The sequence below is a fragment of the Simochromis diagramma genome, unplaced genomic scaffold (assembly GCF_900408965.1).
Source record: "Simochromis diagramma unplaced genomic scaffold, fSimDia1.1 OVJJ01000685.1, whole genome shotgun sequence".
NCBI classification, from domain to species: Eukaryota; Metazoa; Chordata; class Actinopteri; order Cichliformes; family Cichlidae; genus Simochromis; species Simochromis diagramma.
Window position 1 is genome coordinate 12,437,261 of NW_024387477.1, and position 18,814 is coordinate 12,456,074.

General features: G+C 40.3%; 1 protein-coding gene across 5 annotated transcripts; it reads left to right on the forward strand.

Moving 5' to 3' along the window:
- The first annotated feature begins 1,961 nt into the window (after positions 1-1,961).
- On the forward strand, positions 1,962-18,242 carry stx3a (syntaxin 3A). 5 transcript variants are annotated; one of them, XM_040015340.1, is made up of 11 exons: positions 1,964-2,373; positions 9,454-9,528; positions 9,663-9,762; positions 9,882-9,956; positions 10,099-10,169; positions 10,727-10,835; positions 10,931-11,004; positions 11,623-11,757; positions 12,538-12,648; positions 14,719-14,838; positions 15,143-16,948. In XM_040015340.1, exons 1-10 carry the CDS (start codon positions 2,344-2,346, stop codon positions 14,803-14,805), a joined length of 867 nt encoding a protein of 288 aa, XP_039871274.1. In that variant the 5' UTR covers positions 1,964-2,343; the 3' UTR covers positions 14,806-14,838; positions 15,143-16,948. The 5 variants fall into 5 exon arrangements, with proteins under 5 accessions (XP_039871276.1, XP_039871274.1, XP_039871273.1 ...); XM_040015342.1 differs by lacking the exons at positions 12,538-12,648; positions 14,719-14,838; positions 15,143-16,948 and adding exons at positions 12,932-13,042; positions 17,421-18,242 and having other exon boundaries at positions 1,962-2,373; XM_040015339.1 differs by having other exon boundaries at positions 14,719-16,948.
- The last annotated feature ends 572 nt before the right edge of the window (positions 18,243-18,814 follow it).

The window sequence follows — 18,814 nt, forward strand, 5'->3', positions numbered from 1 at the left end:
GCTGAACACACTGCACATGTGAAAATACGAGTACACGTATTGCACTAAAATATGGAGTCATTATAACAAGATAGAGATGCCTGAGCTTAGGAAGATATGTGTTTGCTCCTTTCCTCTGGTTGGCTGACTTAAAACCTCCGTAACCATGATCTGATTGATTTTTATTAACACACACACACACACACACACACACACACACACACACACACACGGTAGTTCGATCTCGCTTTTCATACACCACCACCCCAATAACGCTGCTGTAATGCCGTCAATCAGCGTTGTAACCCTTCGTGCTACATTTACTTTACGTTAAAACCTCGAGATTTGTCATTTCCAATAGGGAATATTATATTTCACAGTAAAGTGAACCAACCAATAAAATGTATGGTCTAAATAAGATAATTTACCTGAGAGATCATATTATGAGTCCCCCTTAATAATAAAAGCCTGTAAACAACCATGGGAGTTTTTTCTACATTCGATGGGATAAACAGTGTTTATGATTTAGTTTATAATTTATATTTTACTGTCCTGGGTCACTTGTGCAACTGGGAGTATCAAACACCGCAATTAAAAATAAATACATAAATAAGTATGCTTGATCACTTGCTTTAACATGAGTTTACTTTAAAATTAAATTTTCTTCAGCTCTCTCCAAGGCTTTCTAAGGGGGGATAAAAAGTGATGTTTTATTTATAGTGCCCTCGATGGTTAAGGCAAAACATCCCAAAACGCAAATGAATAGAGGGCATCAGTAAAGACTTTGCTGTAAAGAGTAAGGTGGTGAATTCTCCAATAATGCTGCAGGCCACCATATCAGTCATGCTGTTTTCCTCTTCAAAACTCATTAACTCTCATAACTCTTTGAACTATGATCTTGAGGTGTAAACATACTGGCATGGCAATATGATCCATGTGCTGAAATAAAAAAGAAAAGACACAGCAAAGATAGACCTGATTAATAGATGTAAACACGTTCTAATTGGTTTTAATTTAAGTTGAGTACTTTGCTCTTGACTGAAACTCTCTTAAACTATAGATTAATTGTGATGACTTTTGGTTCAGACATTCATGGTAGAAAGACGGTGAAGTTATGATCACTTATTGTAAAACATTGCCAGTGACTTCAGCAATACAGTGGTCTTCACATTTGTGGCACAACATTAGAACAACTTGTGCAATGACATTTGTGTCAGGTATTCATGTTTCCCTCTGGATCGATGATCTCGTTGCTGATCATTTGACTTTATTTCCTCCAGCAGTAGAAAAACAAACCCTTTGTCTCACAGAACAAAGATCATGGTTCAAACCCAGTCTGGGGCCTTTCTGTCTGGAGTTTGCATGTTCTGTCTAGGTACTCTAGGTTAACTGGTGATCCTAAAACTTGCTGTTGTCTGTCTCTCTGCATTACTTCTGCAGTAGATTGGCAGCCTCTCCAAGGTGTACAAGGAGTCCGGCCCTCCCACTGCTCTGGATTGGATAAGTGGAAGAAGAGGGATGGACTTTTACTTATTACTACATACCAGTGAAACTAATGACATCATGCTAATTAACCAATAATATCACAGAAAGCCCCAAAGTATAGTGGAAATTGGTATGTTAGAGTTGTTGCCTTAGTATGTTTCTGGGCATACTAACATACTATGACTTCCGTTATTACCTTCATACCTTTATACTGGTTCAACCAGGCAACTTGATATTTAACAGCATGTTGTTTAGCTGTTGTGAGACTCTGCGGATGTTTATCTTCTGTGACTCCATATCTTTCTCTAAATTCCCTCATAAGACAAAAATAATCACATTTGATTCCTTATTATATATTTTTAAAAGAGTTTCCAACAAATCCGCAGGTTAGTTAGTTTATTATTCCTACAATACCTGAATGCATCACGAGTGCAGGTGGCTCAGGGCGTGGCTTCATCCCCGCGATCGGGGGACTTGTCTGCGCATGCGTTAGCCATAAAAGTGCGTTTTAGAATGATTACTGGTAGCCAGCGGAGAAACAGATTATACGGCTCCACACAACTGTTGTTTTAATCCCCTGAGCGAGGAGATTTAGCAAGAAAAAAACACTGGCTTCAAACCCAGCAGCCATATTGTATGGAAAAGCGACGGAAAGACTCCTGTTTTCAGAAAAAAGTCGTTTTCTCAGGGACATCTGTCAAGACTTTTGGGGAGTTTAATTTTCTGCCTCACTGGCGGTGGGTCTCTGTTGCACAGCTAGCTTGGCAGCTGGCTGAGAACTTGAGAGATTGGGACTAGTTTTTTTTTTTTTTTAAACCCTTTTTGCACAATATTGTGTTTATTTCTTTATTTTAATACTGTGAAGCTAACCGCCTAAAAATGAAGGACCGATTGGAGCAGCTTAAAGCGGTAGGTAGTGTTTAGGAAACGTTGAGTTTTCTGAAAGTGTCTCCTTTTACTCATCAATATTGACTCTGTACACTCCGAAAAAGAAAAACGACCATTTTAAGATGTTTGAGGTTAGGATTTGTAAAATGAAAATTTTACACTCTTTGATTTAAACCTTTACCATAAATATATAGCATATATAAAAAACAAAACAAACAACAATAGTGAGATATATGATGATGTAACTCATGTGATGGCTGTAGTGACATTACAGCTTGGATAATGATTGGGAATGGAAGTGCTGGATGAAAGTGATCCAAGACGTGTTTTGTGCTTTCACTTCTGAGTATAAGGTTTGAAGTAGAGGTTAATTCTTATTAACTGAACTGCAGCTCAACAGGTCATATTTACCCAAGTAATTCCAGTGAAATTGAGCTTAATTTATATATCCCGGTGTATCGTGGCTAAAAATAACTTAGGTGAGTCACTCTGTTTTCATTGGTATTGATTAACTGTTGCTCGATAAAAGGGCGGACTTTATTATAGCTCTTGAAGAATGATCTGGTCCCAGCACCTTGACAATTTGTTTAACTATTTATTTAGAAATGAAGATAATCAGACATTTGACCTATTCATCTGCTACTCAATTACATGGCAGTAACTGAGTGCATTTAGCCGTGTTGGCAGGTGGTGGTGAAGAATGGAGAAGAGGGGTGACTTTTTTTTAAGGGACTTTGAGCGTGTTGTAGTTGTTGGTGTGGTTGTTGGTGGTGTCAGATGAGATGGCCTGAGTATTTCAGAAATGTTGAAATGATCTACTGGGATTTTTCCCCCAACACCACCTCTAGGGTTTGCAGACAATGGTCTGAAAAAGAGAATGTATCCAGTAAGCGGCTGTTCTCTGGGCGAAAATCCCTTGTTGGTGTCAGAGGTCAGAGGAGAATGGCCAGACTGATTTTAGCTGATGGAAAGGCAGCAGTAACTCAAATGACCACTTATTACAGATGGGCTAAAGCAGCAGAAGACCACACCGGATGTAAATGGTAATGGTAAACGGACTCCTATATAGCGCTTTATACAACATGCAACTTTTCTTTTTTCCTATGCTTATAAGTGCTTTCTAACTGCACACATACTCAACACTCCAATGGATGCCCCGGAGAGCAACTTGTGGTTAGTATCTTGCTCAATGATATTCGGCATGCAGACTGGGGGAGCCAAGGATCAAACCACCAACCTTCCGATCAGCAGATGACCTGCTCTGCCTCCTGAGCTACAGCCACCCTGGATGTCAATCGTGTCAGCTAAGAATAGAAAACTGAGGTTATAGTTCACACAGGCTCACCAAAATTGGACAATAGAGGACTGGAAAACGTTGCATTATCTGAACAGTCTTGATTTCTGCTGCAACATTCAGGTAGTTGGGTCAGAAATTGCCGTTAACAACATGAAAGCATGGATCTTCCTGCATGTTTCAACAGTTAAGGTTGCTGGTAGTGGTTTAGTGGTGTGGGGGGTGTTGTCTTTACACACTTTGAGTTCCTTAATATCAACGGAGCGTTGTTTACTTGAGTATTGTGTTGACCGTGTCCACTAGATCTTACTTCAGTAGAGTACCTTTGGGATGCAGTGAAACAAATGTGCAGCAACATTGTGATACAATCCTGTCAGGATGGACTGAAAAGAAGGTTTCTGGCATGCCATGAAAAATCAAGGCAGTTCTGAAGGAATGGGGTTCTAGCAAAGTGGCCAGTGGGTCTATATCAATAATGGTGCAGTACAGCGCAAATCTCCCACATTTTCATATCACTGGCCTCTTCTTTTCTGAATTGGGTTATGCTGCTGCTGTTGTACAGTAACTCATGATGACGTGTGTTGAGGGATGTTGTGTTGCTATAGCTACCTAAAACTGCTGGTCAAATATTTGCTGTGTTTTAAAATTGTTTGAGCAGTGGTATTCCTCACTTGCCCCCACTCCCAGATATCTTTATCACAACACAGTTGGCTTTACATTAAAGGAAGTACAGATGTAAGCAGAACTAGGTCAGACATGTGTTTATAAGCAGGCCGTGTGACATTTTTAATTTTTCTCCAGTAATACTTGCGTCTTTTCCGACTACCTCGACCTGCCTTTACTCCTGTGTTTCTTTATCTTCCCACCTTATCCCCCTGTCTTCATTTCCCTCCTTGAGTTTCCTTTCTAATGTTTAACTTGCCGACAGTAATCTAGGCTGTATGTGTGTATGTGCGCGTTCATGTCAATGTTTGCTTACGCCACTGGCATCATTATCACATCACCTGACGTACTGAAGACCTTGGCACTTTTATAAACCGTATGAAGTGTAGAATCGTAATTTGCTGAAGTTAGTGTACTGTTACATGTGGCAGCTTATTGGCCAAGCTCCACTTTACGCTTGTTTTATTTGACTATTTTTAGAGAAATACTGAGAGGAGAAGTTGGTAACCTCACTTGTGAGCTAGACTAACATGACTGTTACTTTCTGTTGTTCTGCCTTTCTGTTCCCTCATAGTATTTTCAAATGCACTTTCATTTAAGCTCATCTGGTTTTCAGTTCTGTGTCTTCAGTGACGAGCTGGGGTTCTGGTGCTGCTCTGCTTCCTAACCTGATCGGCACAAATCGTAAATGGAGTGCAGTTACGTAGCACTTTATTAGTCTTATCAGTCACTCAAAGCACTTTACACCCAGTGGTAAAAATGTAACAGCGTAAACATGCCGTCTTCATTGCCATATGGAGTTTTTAAAATCCCTTGTCAGATGCTTTGCATCAACACAACTGCTGATGGACTAAATAGGCTTCTGTCACCACGCTGCTGTAAATCTGACCCCAGGTCCCTGTGCTACTGCTTTTAAAGCTAGCAGCTCATTTTTAAACCATCCCACAGAAAATGCTGTTGCTCAGACAGCAGTAACTAACATTTCTTGTTATTATGGATTTTATCTGATTATTTTCTGCATCATTTATCGACAAATTGTCCAAAAACTGAACTTCATATTAGCCTGAAGAAACAACAAATCCTTACAAATGACTTTCCAAAGTGGTTTTCTTCTTTTTGCTTGGCTGTTAACTTTTTATTGATCATCAAAACCTCTGCTGTTTTTATATTTGTTTCTTTTTTCTGGTTGGTCGATCTTGTCCTGTAGCTCTACTGGTGCCCACATAGTTTCAACTCCACTATCGCTATTCTGTGCTGCGTGTTTGATGTTTTCTAATCGCGATGTCCACTTGACCTAATTTTACCCACTGTGCAGCCATCAAAATCTTAAATGCAATCTTCTGCATGAGATTATAGCTGTCATGCTTTTTGTTTTTGTTATTCTATTTTTTTATTTCTAAGCGAGCAAATCTAATTCACCAACAGTCGGGCTGGATTTTGGCTCGCAGCACCATTTAAAGCTCGTGTTAGATATTGTTACATAAACCTTGTTCACCTGTCTAAACATGCCTCCCAAATATTTGACATCTCGCAAACCAATCATGAAGAGTTGGCCATCTCCCAAACTTTAAGCTGAAATGGTTCGTAGGAGTTTGATCCAAGAATTTCTTTGTGTCTTCTGAAGTGAAGTAAAGTGTTAAGATGAGCAAGTGAGTTTATTGAGTAATGCTATTAAAGTTTTCTTGATGACTTGGATAAGGTCACTGCCTCTGACTGTTCCTGTCATTATCACGATGTTTTTACAAGGGGTGTGTGTGTGTGTGTGTGTGTGTGTGTGTGTGTCTTTGTGGTCTTTGGTTGTTTGGTTTGGTGCACACATCACTCCCTTTCCTCTTGTTTTTGCTGAATGAGAGACACTGGAAGGAAGTGAGTGCTTGGTCTTATCTCACAAGAGCAGAAATGCAGTGTGAGAGTGTGCGTGAGCCTGAGTGGTGCGTTTGATGAATAACTCTCCGAGAGATTCAAAAGCAAGCACTATGTCCTGGAAACTCTCGGTTCAACTACTGCTGTAGGTACGCCAGCCTGAAGCAAATGGTCTCGGCTACATTTGCAATTCAAATTTTAGATGAAGGCTGGAAGGTTAAAGGCCAAGTCTAAAAGTCAGCATTCGTGCAGTTGCAGTAAATGTTACTACCTAGAAGGGTTAATGATTACTTTCAATACTGATGAATCTGCTGATTATTCTCTCAGTTAATAATTTTTGTCTGTAAAATGTCAGGAAATGTTGAAACTGTCCAGAAACTGAGGACTGCAAAAGAAAATGCTTACTGTTTGAATATGACAGTGAAAAGAAGCACAACAGGTGCACAGGACAGGTGCAGTGTGAATGAGCCGTAATATTTATTGAGCTTACTATTGTAAATACTGTGTGTGAGTCAGCTGATATGAGATCAGAGGCATCAAACCGATGACGTCTTAACATTTTCCAAGCCTCGACTTTGACCTGGGTGCACACCTGAAGAGTCAAAGGTTTCACAAATTTATTAAAAAACAAATTCCAAAATGATAATATATAAGACGGTTATTTGTGAAATGGGCCTCTCCATAACATACAACGCCCAAACCTCAGATAATATACAGCAAATACATCTTTAATTTCCAACATACATTATTATACTAACCTAAATCAGTGCTTTGAAGCTTATTCCAAATTTGTGGACCTCTGCAGGTCACACAGAGTCACCTGTTACAAAGCACAAACTCTGGACAAATGCCTGGAACAGCTCATCGGGTGTCTGATCAGAATATATTTCACTTAAAAGCAGAAGTAATTAGAAGGGAGGAAGCAAATAGAGCTGCTTTTTCTTTTCTCGCTTTATCAAACGCAGTCATGGTGTGGCCGTGATGTCCGTTCACTCTGCCTCAGTTTTGTTAAAGTCAGCTTAGAGTGAAAATTGGTTGACGTCTTGGAGCCTGCCTCTGGTCCTAGATGTTAAACATTCACTGCCAGTGCTTGGTGCGTGCGTAGCAAACCATCAGCGCTGACTTGTGTTTACTGCCCGTCACTTGTGACACGTATAGTCAGCAGCGTGAAGCATTCTGATGAAATGCTGGATGTAAACTGATTAGGGTCAGGCTGAGCTGCTAACCAGAAAGCAATTTCATTAGTATAGCTTTGCATGAAGGCTCACGGTCTAAACTGTGTTCGGTAGCTTTTCCAACCCAAACAGAAAAACTTCAGAAAAAAGAAATTAAACAGAAAATCTCTCTAAAATAAATGTGTAAAGTTGTAAATTAAATTAAACTAATTGTATTGTTTTGACTCTACTTTGTTTAAAGAAAGCACAGCTGCTTATTTTATTTTTATAAATTCAATATATCGTCTAGCAGTGTGATTTGAATACACTTCCTTTAATGTTGTTTGAGGTTTCGTATTTACCCTACAGATAGAGATATCCTTCTTCTCACCAGACTCCAGCCAGTTTGTTTAGCTTGACGTTGAGATGGGAAATACTTCCCCTAGCAGCACCTCTAAAGCTCACAACTAACCACATTATAATCCATGCGAGGACCAAAGTGTTGAAGTTTCAGGGTGTGGTTTTTATAGGTGAATACCAGACTTAACTTCTGGCTGGGAACAGGAACTTCCTGGAGCCTCCACTGCTGACCTAATTTTTTTTTTTTTTTTTTTTTTTTTTTTTTAAGTTTGCACCGGTGTTAAAGGTTTAATTTAAATGCTGTTATTGTAAGGTTTTAGAGATACAAAAAATAACAAGTGCAGAGTTTAATGGACTCGGACGTAGTTTTGAATTATTTAAACAGAGGTTTGGAGCCCCCAGGGGGATGCTGGATCAGTAGTTAAGACAGTGGATGGAAGATTGGTTTTAAACCATGGCTGGTTTGTTATGTCATTATTTATTTATGTATTCTTTTTATCTATCTAATTGCAAATATCATGGCAAACATACTTTATTGCTTAAGTAATATGTAATACATGAGAAAAGTCTTAGATGGGTTAGAGCTACAGGATGATCCAACTGTTATAAAATAGCTCAGTTGCATGGATGACCTCCACATGCCTGTTTGCACTCCAGACAACTACTGGGCATCCTCTGGATGTGATCCTCCCAGATCTGGATCAGGAAATCTGCAAGCTAGTCTGTGGTGCTGTTTGACAGTGTTGGAGGCACCGATATCGAGGTTATTCTTCTGCAAGACCCAGCAGTTCATTTTTGTCCTCTGTCGTTGACATGAGTCTGAGACCTCTATGTCAAGCACAATTTATGGAGTCTAGGGGAAATCCGGGCTTTCCATTGATGTTGCATGTGTGGCGGCTGGGTTAACAGAGCACATGGAGTTTCTTTTCAAAATGACAGAAACTGCAGCTTCCACATTTTATGGCTTTGAGGGAGGTTAAATTATACTTTTTTGCTAATATTAAGATTCTGGTGTTTGAGCTTAAATTGTTTGTTCAAGTTGAGTCTTAACTTTGATTTGGTGGGATTTCAGAAATGTACAGTATTTTTACCCCTTGTAAAACAAAACTTTTAGTGTACCTTGTAGTGGACTGCAGGACTTACTACCTCACATTTTCAACCAATGTCACTACTTCAGGACACATGCTTCACATGCACACACAAGCTAAGAGTTTTATTTTGTCTTTTATCCTGTTGATTTATGTAACTAATAATAATGTGTTGAAAATGCACTAAACTACCTCTCCATACTGAAATTAGGTCAAAATTGTTTTTTTGCATGAAACTTGAAAGCAGGACAACGCTGCCCACAATCACCAAACAGGAAGTCCTCTGATTAAAGTTGTATAAACTCAGTTTCAGCCCTTTTGTCTTCTTGCAGGTTGTTGTAAGGCATTTTGAATAGTTAACATTTTACTGATGTCCTAAACAAATGGCTGGTTTTGGATTTAAAAATTAATTTTAGGGGGTTTTGCATGGACCTTTAATGCAGTGCAGTGTTAACAGCGCTGGTTTTCTTTCTGGCGATGCCCCAAAATATGGATTAAATAATTAATACCATAATTGTGCAGCAACTAGTCGGCTCTTAACCTAAAGACAACAGGTTGACAAGGAAAAATTTTGGATGGGCTTGTTCTACATGAAGAATGAAAAGCCATTGAGAAACATAGGGCCTGCGGGCCTACCACCTCACGCTCTTAGTCCTGCTCTTTCTGTTTATTCTTATAGGTGTGTGATCAAGATGATGATGATGTGGAGATTGCTGTGGACAACGCAGGCTTCATGGATGAGTTCTTTTCTGAGGTAAGTGCTGCTATGGGTGTATGTATGCACTGAGTGTGATTGTTTTGCTTCACTTGCATTCACGAGGACCTGCGTGTTCTAAGCTGGTGTGATTTGCATGTGTTTGCCATTTGCGGTGTGTCCTTGTGTTACAGATCGAGGTAATCAGAAACAACATTGAGAAAATCGATGAGAACGTGACAGAAGTGAAAAAGCTTTACTCTGTCATCTTGTCTGCTCCCACATCAGATCAGAGTAAGAAATCACCACCAGCTCTGACATTTACTTCATTTTTTTTGCGTTACAAAATAACACAACATTGATCAGGAAAGGCATCAGCACTGAAAATCTGCACTATGCTGTATCCTGCACAGAAACACAGGAGGACTTGGAGGCGATCACCAATGACATAAAGAAGTTGGCCAACGGTGCGAGGAACAAACTCAAGAGTGAGTCCCGCTCCCATTTCTACATACAGCCTGTCATTATGAATAACTTGTATGTTAGGTGGATTAGTAAACAAGTGAATAGTGGTGTTATATTTAATCAGTTCAAGGTTGTTTAAGTGAAGTAACTCTGCCTTCTTCCCAGCCATTGAGAGGAATCTGGAGTCAGAAGAGCAGGAGAGGGTGTCGGCTGACACGCGGATACGTAAATCACAGGTAAATCATCTCCTTCAGACGATTCAAGTAACCTTCTGAGAAAGCGCTTTGCTTGCAAACTTCCCCCTCATGCTGGGCTTTGTATGTGAGGTTGATTTTTTTTCTGATGGTCTTATTTGTTGTATTTTAGGTAAAAGTAGGTTAAGAGAGAATTAAGAGAAGAGGGTGCTTGTTAATACTTCTGCTTTAAGACTTTAATAAATGTTTAGCATTTCTAAAATATTCCATTTCAATCAATCAACAAGAGTTGCTTCAAGGTGCTTCATATAGTAAGGTAAAGACGCTACAACAGTACAGAGAAAACACAGAAAACTCCAACAATAAAATGAAACCCTATGAGCAAGTGCTTTGGCGATTGTGGGAAGGAAAAACTTCCTTTTAACAGGAAGAAACCTCCAGCAGAACGAGGTTTGGGGCGGGGCGGCCATCTGCCGCAACTGATCAGGTGTGAAGGGAGGAAGATGGGACAAATACATGTCTTTGTCTTCAGGTTTCTGCATTCATCATTTAAAAGTGTTACTTATAAGCTCTTCCATTGTTATTCTGTTACCTCCCAGCATGCAGTGCTGTCTAGGAAGTTTGTGGAGGTGATGACAAAGTATAATGAAGCTCAGGTGGATTTCCGGGAGAGGAGTAAAGGACGTATTCAGAGACAGCTCGAGATCAGTGAGTCACAACGACACCAACAAAGACATCTGATGGTTCCATTGTCGCCTTTGTCATTAATCCCGCTCCTTTTCCTTTTTCCCTTTCCTCTCCAGCTGGAAAAGCAACTACGGATGAAGAACTAGAGGAGATGTTGGAGGGTGGTAATGCTTCTGTGTTCACTGCAGGGGTAAGAGTGTGCGTTTGTGCACGTATATGCATTTTCCTTAACGTACCTTAACGTTAACTCCACCATGATGTGGTTGAACTGTGAAAGCCGAGTTGTCAGTTTCTCAGTAAAACTTAAACTGCTTGTGTCAGCTAATTATTGGCGCTTAGGAGTCGACCTGACTCGCACTCAGTCTGCTCATGACACACTGAGATAAGGAGCATTGTGTTGTGTTGCTTTGGCTACACGCAACAGCTGGAAAAACTTGAAAATGTAGCCAAGATTCTCTGAGCTCACGTTGATAAAAAAAATACACAAGTAGGGAGGAATTTCTTGCACAAGGACGCACAGCTTGACTTGATATTTTCAGATACGGCGTCTCACATTCCTGTAACAAACAGGCTAGACTTTGACCTCACTTAACTGTTAAGGAGTCCAACTGCTGGGCAAGACGGGACTGTTGTGTAGTGGTGTCCTTGAATAGATTTTAGATTTTTAGGCTGTATCACAACAACTGTTTTCTAGCTTGGTGCCGTTTTAAGTGAATACACATTGATTTGAATCAATGCCAAATATTCATTTAGCCACCTGTGTTTAAACTGATGCTGTTCGGTAATGTTAAGCCTCTCCTTTGCGCAGATTATAGACTCTGGGATCTCCAAACAAGCCCTGAATGAGATTGAAGCCAGACACAAAGACATCGTCCGTCTGGAGAGTAGTATTAAGGAGCTGCACGATATGTTTGTAGACATCGCCATGCTGGTCGAGAGCCAGGTACGCTCCTCTGCATCCACCTGCCTGTCATTTGATTCTAGTTATTTGCTTGTTCATTCATTGAATTCATCCTTAAATCCTCTCCATGGCTTTGTGTTCAGCCCTCATTGTATCCAACTCTTTGCACATCATTACTCTGTTTACTCTTTTCCAGCTGTATGTCTTTCCTTTACTCTTTGCGCTCTTCTGCCACTGTCACCTCCATCCCATCGCTCAGCGTTAACGGTACCAATACAAATAATAATAGAATAAATCATCAAGGTCAACAAACGTCTAACTAGCTGGTACAGGGACATTACTGTTAGCTTCTTAACTGAATATAACCACATATTTCTTGTTGCTTGCAAAATGCTGTCTGAGGAAAAGGCTTTGTAAGGTAAGGGTTGTTGTTATGCACATGTTTCATGTTGTGCTGTGAGATTGTTTTGGATATATATATATTTTTTTCCTGCCAGTTTTAATTCCAGTTTTACGTTTGAAAGTTTGAATTACAGAAGAGAACTAGAAGGGTGCTTGCAGAACTAATTCTCCACCAAGGCTGATGTCCTGGATCTCTCTTTATAGATCTCTATATGAGGCTATAAAAAGTGATTCAAGTTAAAATTAAATGTCAGAATTCAAAACAAACCCCTGAGATCCTCAGTGCAGGTGTTGGCAATCTAACTGTTCAGTGAACATGTAATACCCCTCTAACCGGATTTATTCTTCTGTATTTAACCCAATCTGCTTCTCATTTCTGCTTAAGTGTCAGTACCTTACAGAATGTTGCATGTTTTTCAGGGTGACATGGTAGAAAACATAGAGCAGAATATATCCAAGTCGGTGGACCACATAGTAGCAGCAAAGGAGCAGACCAAAAAAGCTGTAAGGTATCAGACCAAAGCACGCAAGGTAATGTCTTTCTTTTTTCTTTCCAGTCATAGCACCAAGCCGCTTTTGTCTTTTTTTCCTGCTTATCTTCTGTACACTGTTGCACTCCTCACTGTTTGCCACACTTAAACCACATAGTGTGCCTACATATCCTCCCTTCACCATGTCTCTCTCACCCTCCCTCACCCAGTACTCGCACATGTTGCCATTCGCATCAACTGTTGCACTGGTGCTTGTCTTTTTCTCTCTCTTTCTGTTTAATTTCACTGCTACATTTCTTTACCTCTGATGCCGTTTACATCAGGGTGGAATGATTGACAGGATCGAGAGCAACATGGACCAGTCGGTGGGCTTTGTGGAGCGCGCTGTTGCAGACACTAAAAAAGCTGCAAAGTTTCAGCAAGAGGCTCGCCGTGTGAGTGATAATCATCGAAAACAATGGTCAGGTTTCCCAAAAGCACTGGAATTATTTATTTAATAACTTTGCATTTACAAATCTAGTTAGTTCTGAACAAGCAGGACAAAGATTAAAAATTACAATTAAACAGAATAACTTTGACACCATGGGACAAAAAAAACTGCGTTCTCCAGCCTGACTGATTGTGAATTAGAATATGTTCGGCATATGGAAATGTAGTCTGCTTTCTTCTCTCTCATGTTGAGTAGAACTGCACCGTCATGCAGGTGTAATGCAGGTTGTACAGGGTAGTAAACCCTGTAAAAAGTCCTTCAGGCTAAACAAAAAAAAATATTGTCAAGAAAGAATTATCTTAACTTTTGAAGTCTAAGTCATCATCAGTGAAAAGTGCTAACTCTGTTAACAAAATAATCGATTTTTGGCTTTTGAAAATTGTTCTCTTAAAAGCGAAGGTAAGTCTCAGAGGTACTTTGACCTCTGAGACTTGATTTCAAACATAGAAGCTTGACCTTCAACATTTACATGTTAGTGACTCATTAAATGCAGTTATAGGGTTTTTTTTCTGAATTTCGTGCCAGAGGTAATCACAGTCCACAATAAGCTGTTCAAGCAATAATGAAACCAAAACAAAGTAAAGATGTCTCCCAGTCTCTACTGGTTAACCTTCCTTTTCATGTTTAGACTTTCAGTTTACCCTGTTCAGTCTGGCAGGTGCCCTTAAAAGATCTGTAACATTAACTCCCCTAATTTAGATTTACACACACTGATAGCATTAACTACTGTGGAGATGATACAGCGCTGTTAACTACCATTGGATTGCATACCATCAGTGTGTGGGATGGTTAAAAACAAACAACGTGTCACAAGCTCTTGTGCGGTGACATTTCCTGTCCTCAGAAGGATCCAGATCCTAGAGAGGCCTGCATACAGTCCTCAACCCCAACAATCGTCAAGCAGGAGTCCTGAAGGCAACTCCTGCTCATGGTTGTTTTTTATTTTCAGGTTGGGAATAGTTGGAATTCTTCTTCCACTAGAGGATGCTTTTGGGAAACCTGTTTGAAGACCATTCCCACCTCCCCCTGTGGTGACTTGTGCTCTCCGATCCCCTCTACCTGCTCCGTTACCACCCTGTGGCCTGTGGAACCCTGTGCTTTAAACACCACTGTGACCTGCCCAGCAACACGTAGCAGAATAAAAAGCATCCTCCCTCCCACCAACACACACACACACACACACACACACACACACACACACACACACACACACACACACACACACACACACACACACACACACACAGAGCTTCTTTTCTTTCTGTCCTTTCTCTTCAGCTTCATCCTCACTGTGTTGATGTGCAGTCTACACATGAAGGCTGTAACCACAACCGCTGCTGTGTTGTAGGGTTGGAGATGTTGTGTGCTTGCTTCTGGCTGTTACAGATTATGTGTGTGTGTGCAAAGGCAAACTGTTGTATTTTCAGGACAACAGACAATCAACCCTGACCCTGTTTCAGTCTTGTGCAATACTAATGTGCAGAGTTTTTGTGGTAAATAAGCCTCAAGAGTAATCGATGTTATCTGATACATCTGCTATTGTCAAGTAAAGACCTGCTGTCCTGCTGTTTTTACACTGACATTGGATCTGATAATTTATGTCCTAATTGTCCCCAACAGAAACTGGTGATAATAATTGTGATTGTGGTGATCTTGGTGATCATAGTGGCTCTGGCAATCGGGTTGTCAGTGGGATTAAAGAAATGATGATGAATTATTTGAGTAAGAGAAGCCCTAAGGGTGAGTAATTGAGCAAATACCTGCTGTATAATGGGTGTGTGTCTGTTAGGCATGCTTTGGGAAGGAGTTTGCACTTCCTTTGAGGCTCAGTGTGTGTTTTCTTACTATCCAGAGGGCTTACTCGAGGTGTGTGTGCTTGTTTGAAGTACTTTGGGTGTGTTGTTGTTCTCCTGTTCTGGGCCTCTTGCCTCTGGTTACTGTAGTGGCGAATTAGTTCATGCTGGTGTTAAGTTTGTGGGTGCTTTTCAGTTGTAGGTATCCCATCATCAACGCTGTTTCTGTGTACGTTTCTCCCTCTCTGTAGAAGATCATCATTATTGCTGTGGTCTGTGCCGTGGTTCTTCTCATTATCCTCATCATCATCCTCACCCAGACACTATAGGGCTGATCGCTCCCATCATCTCATCATCTGTGTATTCAACATCCTCCCCAATATTCAGCAGCCTGCCTGCAGAAGGAAAAACCGATCCTGATCACTCCATATGGGTATAAGAATATTTAACCTGCAGATATTTTCAATCGAATAAAACACACTGAAGGTCTCCCTCACTTTTGGACAATTGAGGATGCTCTCCTGCGAATGAGGAAACAAGACCAAAGCTGACATATGAGGTACATTGTCTATTGTACCTCTGTGAAGGCGAAAAGGGAATTGGGAAACAAAACATCACTTCAGTGTCACTAAACATTTCACTGTTCAACATTTGCTGCCAAAGAATCAGCTGGGAAGCGTTTGTCATCTGAAAGCTTTCAGAAGCACATAAACCCCCTGATTTATTTGAGCCTTCATATGATTTTATGATTGAAAATCTCCCCAGTGAACTTTCACTGCTGTGGGATTTCTTTTTGTTGTTGCTGTTGTTAGGGTTTGGGGAGTTCCAGCACTTTAACATTTCCAAATGCGTAGCTCAGATATCTGTAATTATCACTGGTTGTTAAAAAAAACAAAAACAAATATGAAGGATTGCACTTATGGGAACACATTTCATGAACTTACAGGTGCGTGTGATGAACGCTCCTTATTTGCTTACTTGTAGCAGCTGAAATTTGATCCTTTTCACAACCCAAACCAAAGCTTTTACATGTATAGACACAGTTACTCCTCCTGTTAAAGTGCTGTAGAAATATTTCAATGCCAAAGGAGTTTTAGAGAGTCTGGTAGTAACACTAGTGGTTTGTTTCCCGTAAGTGCCAGAATAGTCTTTTTGTATTTATTCTACTGTTCTAAGACATGTTGCTTACGACGTCACATACAAATGGGCACTCTGTAAAGTATCCGTGGCTAGTCTTGTCTTACTACTAGGAAATGCCTTAACAGGCATGTTTTAGGTTTTACTACTGAGTTGCCAGTTTTAGACACAGTCCTGCAGTACATCTGATGTTTGCGAAGGTGATAATGTTCAGTTTTTGTTTACACAGCCTTAGGATGTAATGGTTTGACATTTTTAACAGAGGCTGTATGCGTGCTGCTCTTTACTTCATAGGTGTGTCTAACATTTAGACTGCCCTCATTAGTGAATGTGGGGGGTGGGGACAATATTACAAACACCTCTTACTGTAACCAGTTCATCCGCACCACAAAGTACGTCCTCCAAAAAGCCCATCGAGTCTTAATGAACAATTTCAACTAAGATGAACATTATACCTCCTTTTTTTATTTTATTTAAAGAAGTCATTTTAATGTACATAGAAAACTTGTATTTAAAAAAAAAAAGACGACAGGATTTTTGCAGGGCTGTGTATTAGATCACATTAGCTTTAGCAACATGTACCTCCCTGTTGGATTCAGTAATGGTTGTCCATCATCATTTCATTCATTTAATTTCAGACAATCTTTGGAACTGACAGTTTACCAAACCAAAGTGCACAGGTTGTCATCCAGTGGCTTTAACAGGGTAATTAAAGCATGTGATTCCAGCCGTACATAAAATCAGTACCAACCAGTCATGAGGAGAAGCCCTGACATAAGGGAGTAGGCCGATTTCAGTAAAACAATGTTGTAATTTAAGCATGAATTAAATTTTAAACTGTGGTTTTGTATGAAGCACTTGAAGATGAGAATCCCGCAGCATCATCATCATCATTTAGGGGTGCAGACTGGAACATAAGAGAAAATTGAAGCTTTTTTTTTTTTTTTTTTTTTACCTGTGTAAATGTCAATGATTTTATCAGAAATTAAAGATTTTATGTGTTAAATTACCCAGTGTTTATTTGTCGTGTTTGACTTGCAGAAATGGAATTATGTAACTGAATTTTACATTCTGATGACTGCTTGTTGCAAAGTGGTGTGTGTGTGTTTTATTGGAGTGTAGTAGCTGCTGTCAGCATGTTAACCACAGTGTTGCAAAGTACAGCTTTTAAAGACTGGTGCACACGTGTCAAAAAAGGGGGTAAGTCGTTTCACCTTTCCTGTCTCTTTACACACACAGTTACACACAAACCTCTATAACCCTTTGTTCTGCTTTTGCTCAATTGTTTCCTCAAACCAGTGTCTATCAATGTTGATAATTTCGTCGGCTCGCAAAGTAAAGCCTGATTCCTCTCTTTGTCGTCTGACTGTGTGTTTCTGATTGCGTCTCCAGAAAAAGATGATGATTACATTGTGCTGTGCCATCATTGGGATCGTTGGGTTCTCCTATCTCTACAGCTTCTTCTCATAAAAAACGTTTTACACAGGTAAAGGACAAAAAAAAAAACAACGCCTGCATCTGCCTTTCAGTGCTATTGTTTATGCGGACTCTGAATGCTTAAAGACTGCATTTCTTTTGTCTCTGTGTGGTGTTTGTAGGCACGAAGGATTTCTCCAAAAATTAGGAACATTTCCCTGATTCTCCTTCATACCCCCCCCCCCCCCGTATTTATATACAATAAAGTATTTAAAAACAAAAAATCACATCCGTCCCATTCACTTTCCCTTTTATTATTAATTGAAATGTAAACAATTTTCTTGCTGTATGAAGTGTTTGAAATGTATTGTGTGTCTGTGTGTCGATGTCTCAGCCTGACTGTTCACAGCCGGGTGACTTGACTCGTGATTTGTAATCATATACTCTACCGCCTCCTGGTGGTGCATCGAGGGAAAACCCCATATTTAGAGAAATTATCTTTTTCAGGATAAAATAAAACTTTGGAAGAACACGTTTTAATCATTTTCTTTTCTTTATTTTTTTTAATATATATATTTAATTATTTTACTGTCTCGGCTCCAAAATGATCTGTTCCAAAGTGTCCAGTTTAGTGGTATTTTCTGGCCTGTTTGTCATAATTATGATTAAAAATGTGCGTGACTTTGTGTGTGAGATCTGTCTGATGGTGTTTTCCGTAACAGCGGCTGTCAGTCGCTCACTGGCTGTGTTGTCTCAGTAAAGCCTGTTATGTAATAAAATTTCTGTGCGTTACATCAAGTGCTGTGTGCGGCTCGCTTCTTGCATGAGGCTCAGCTGATCGCCTCTTTACATGGAGGGATCCCGATGACCCTGACTTGCATAGAATCGGCCGTGTGGAGCTATTTTCCTATGTCAAAGACGTAAATGCAGCAGCTGATATAAACACGACTTTGCATCCGCGGATGAAGAGCCTTCCTGACCTCGTTTCATCCCCATCTCGCTGTTCTTCCTAACCAGCTGCAAGCCCCGCCCAACCACACGATGCGGGGCAAGCAGTAGATGAGGGTGCGCTCGTTTTGCTGTTCTGTGTTTGCCGGATCCATGCTTTTATATTCTTCACGCCACATTCAGATCCCACCAGCCAAATGTCGCAGAACAAACAGACTTTTCCAGTCTCTATGGTCAAGTTTTGGTAACCGCGTGTAAATTGTAGCATCAGTTTCCAGTTCTTAAATGACAGAAGTGGACCCCGATGTGGTCTCCTGCTACTGTAGCCCATTTGCTTGAATGTTCAACGGGTTTAGAGATGCTCTTCTGCACACCTTGTAGCGAGTGGTCATTCGAGTTACTCTTGCGCCCCCATCAGTTCA

Coding starts and splice junctions, on each gene's coding strand:
- stx3a (XM_040015338.1), top strand. CDS start 2,344: ATGAAGGACCGATTGGAGCAGCTTAAAGCG. Junction 2,374..9,453: donor GATTGGAGCAGCTTAAAGCG/GTAGGTAGTGTT, acceptor TTATTCTTATAG/GTGTGTGATCAAGATGATGA. Junction 9,529..9,662: donor TGGATGAGTTCTTTTCTGAG/GTAAGTGCTGCT, acceptor CTTGTGTTACAG/ATCGAGGTAATCAGAAACAA.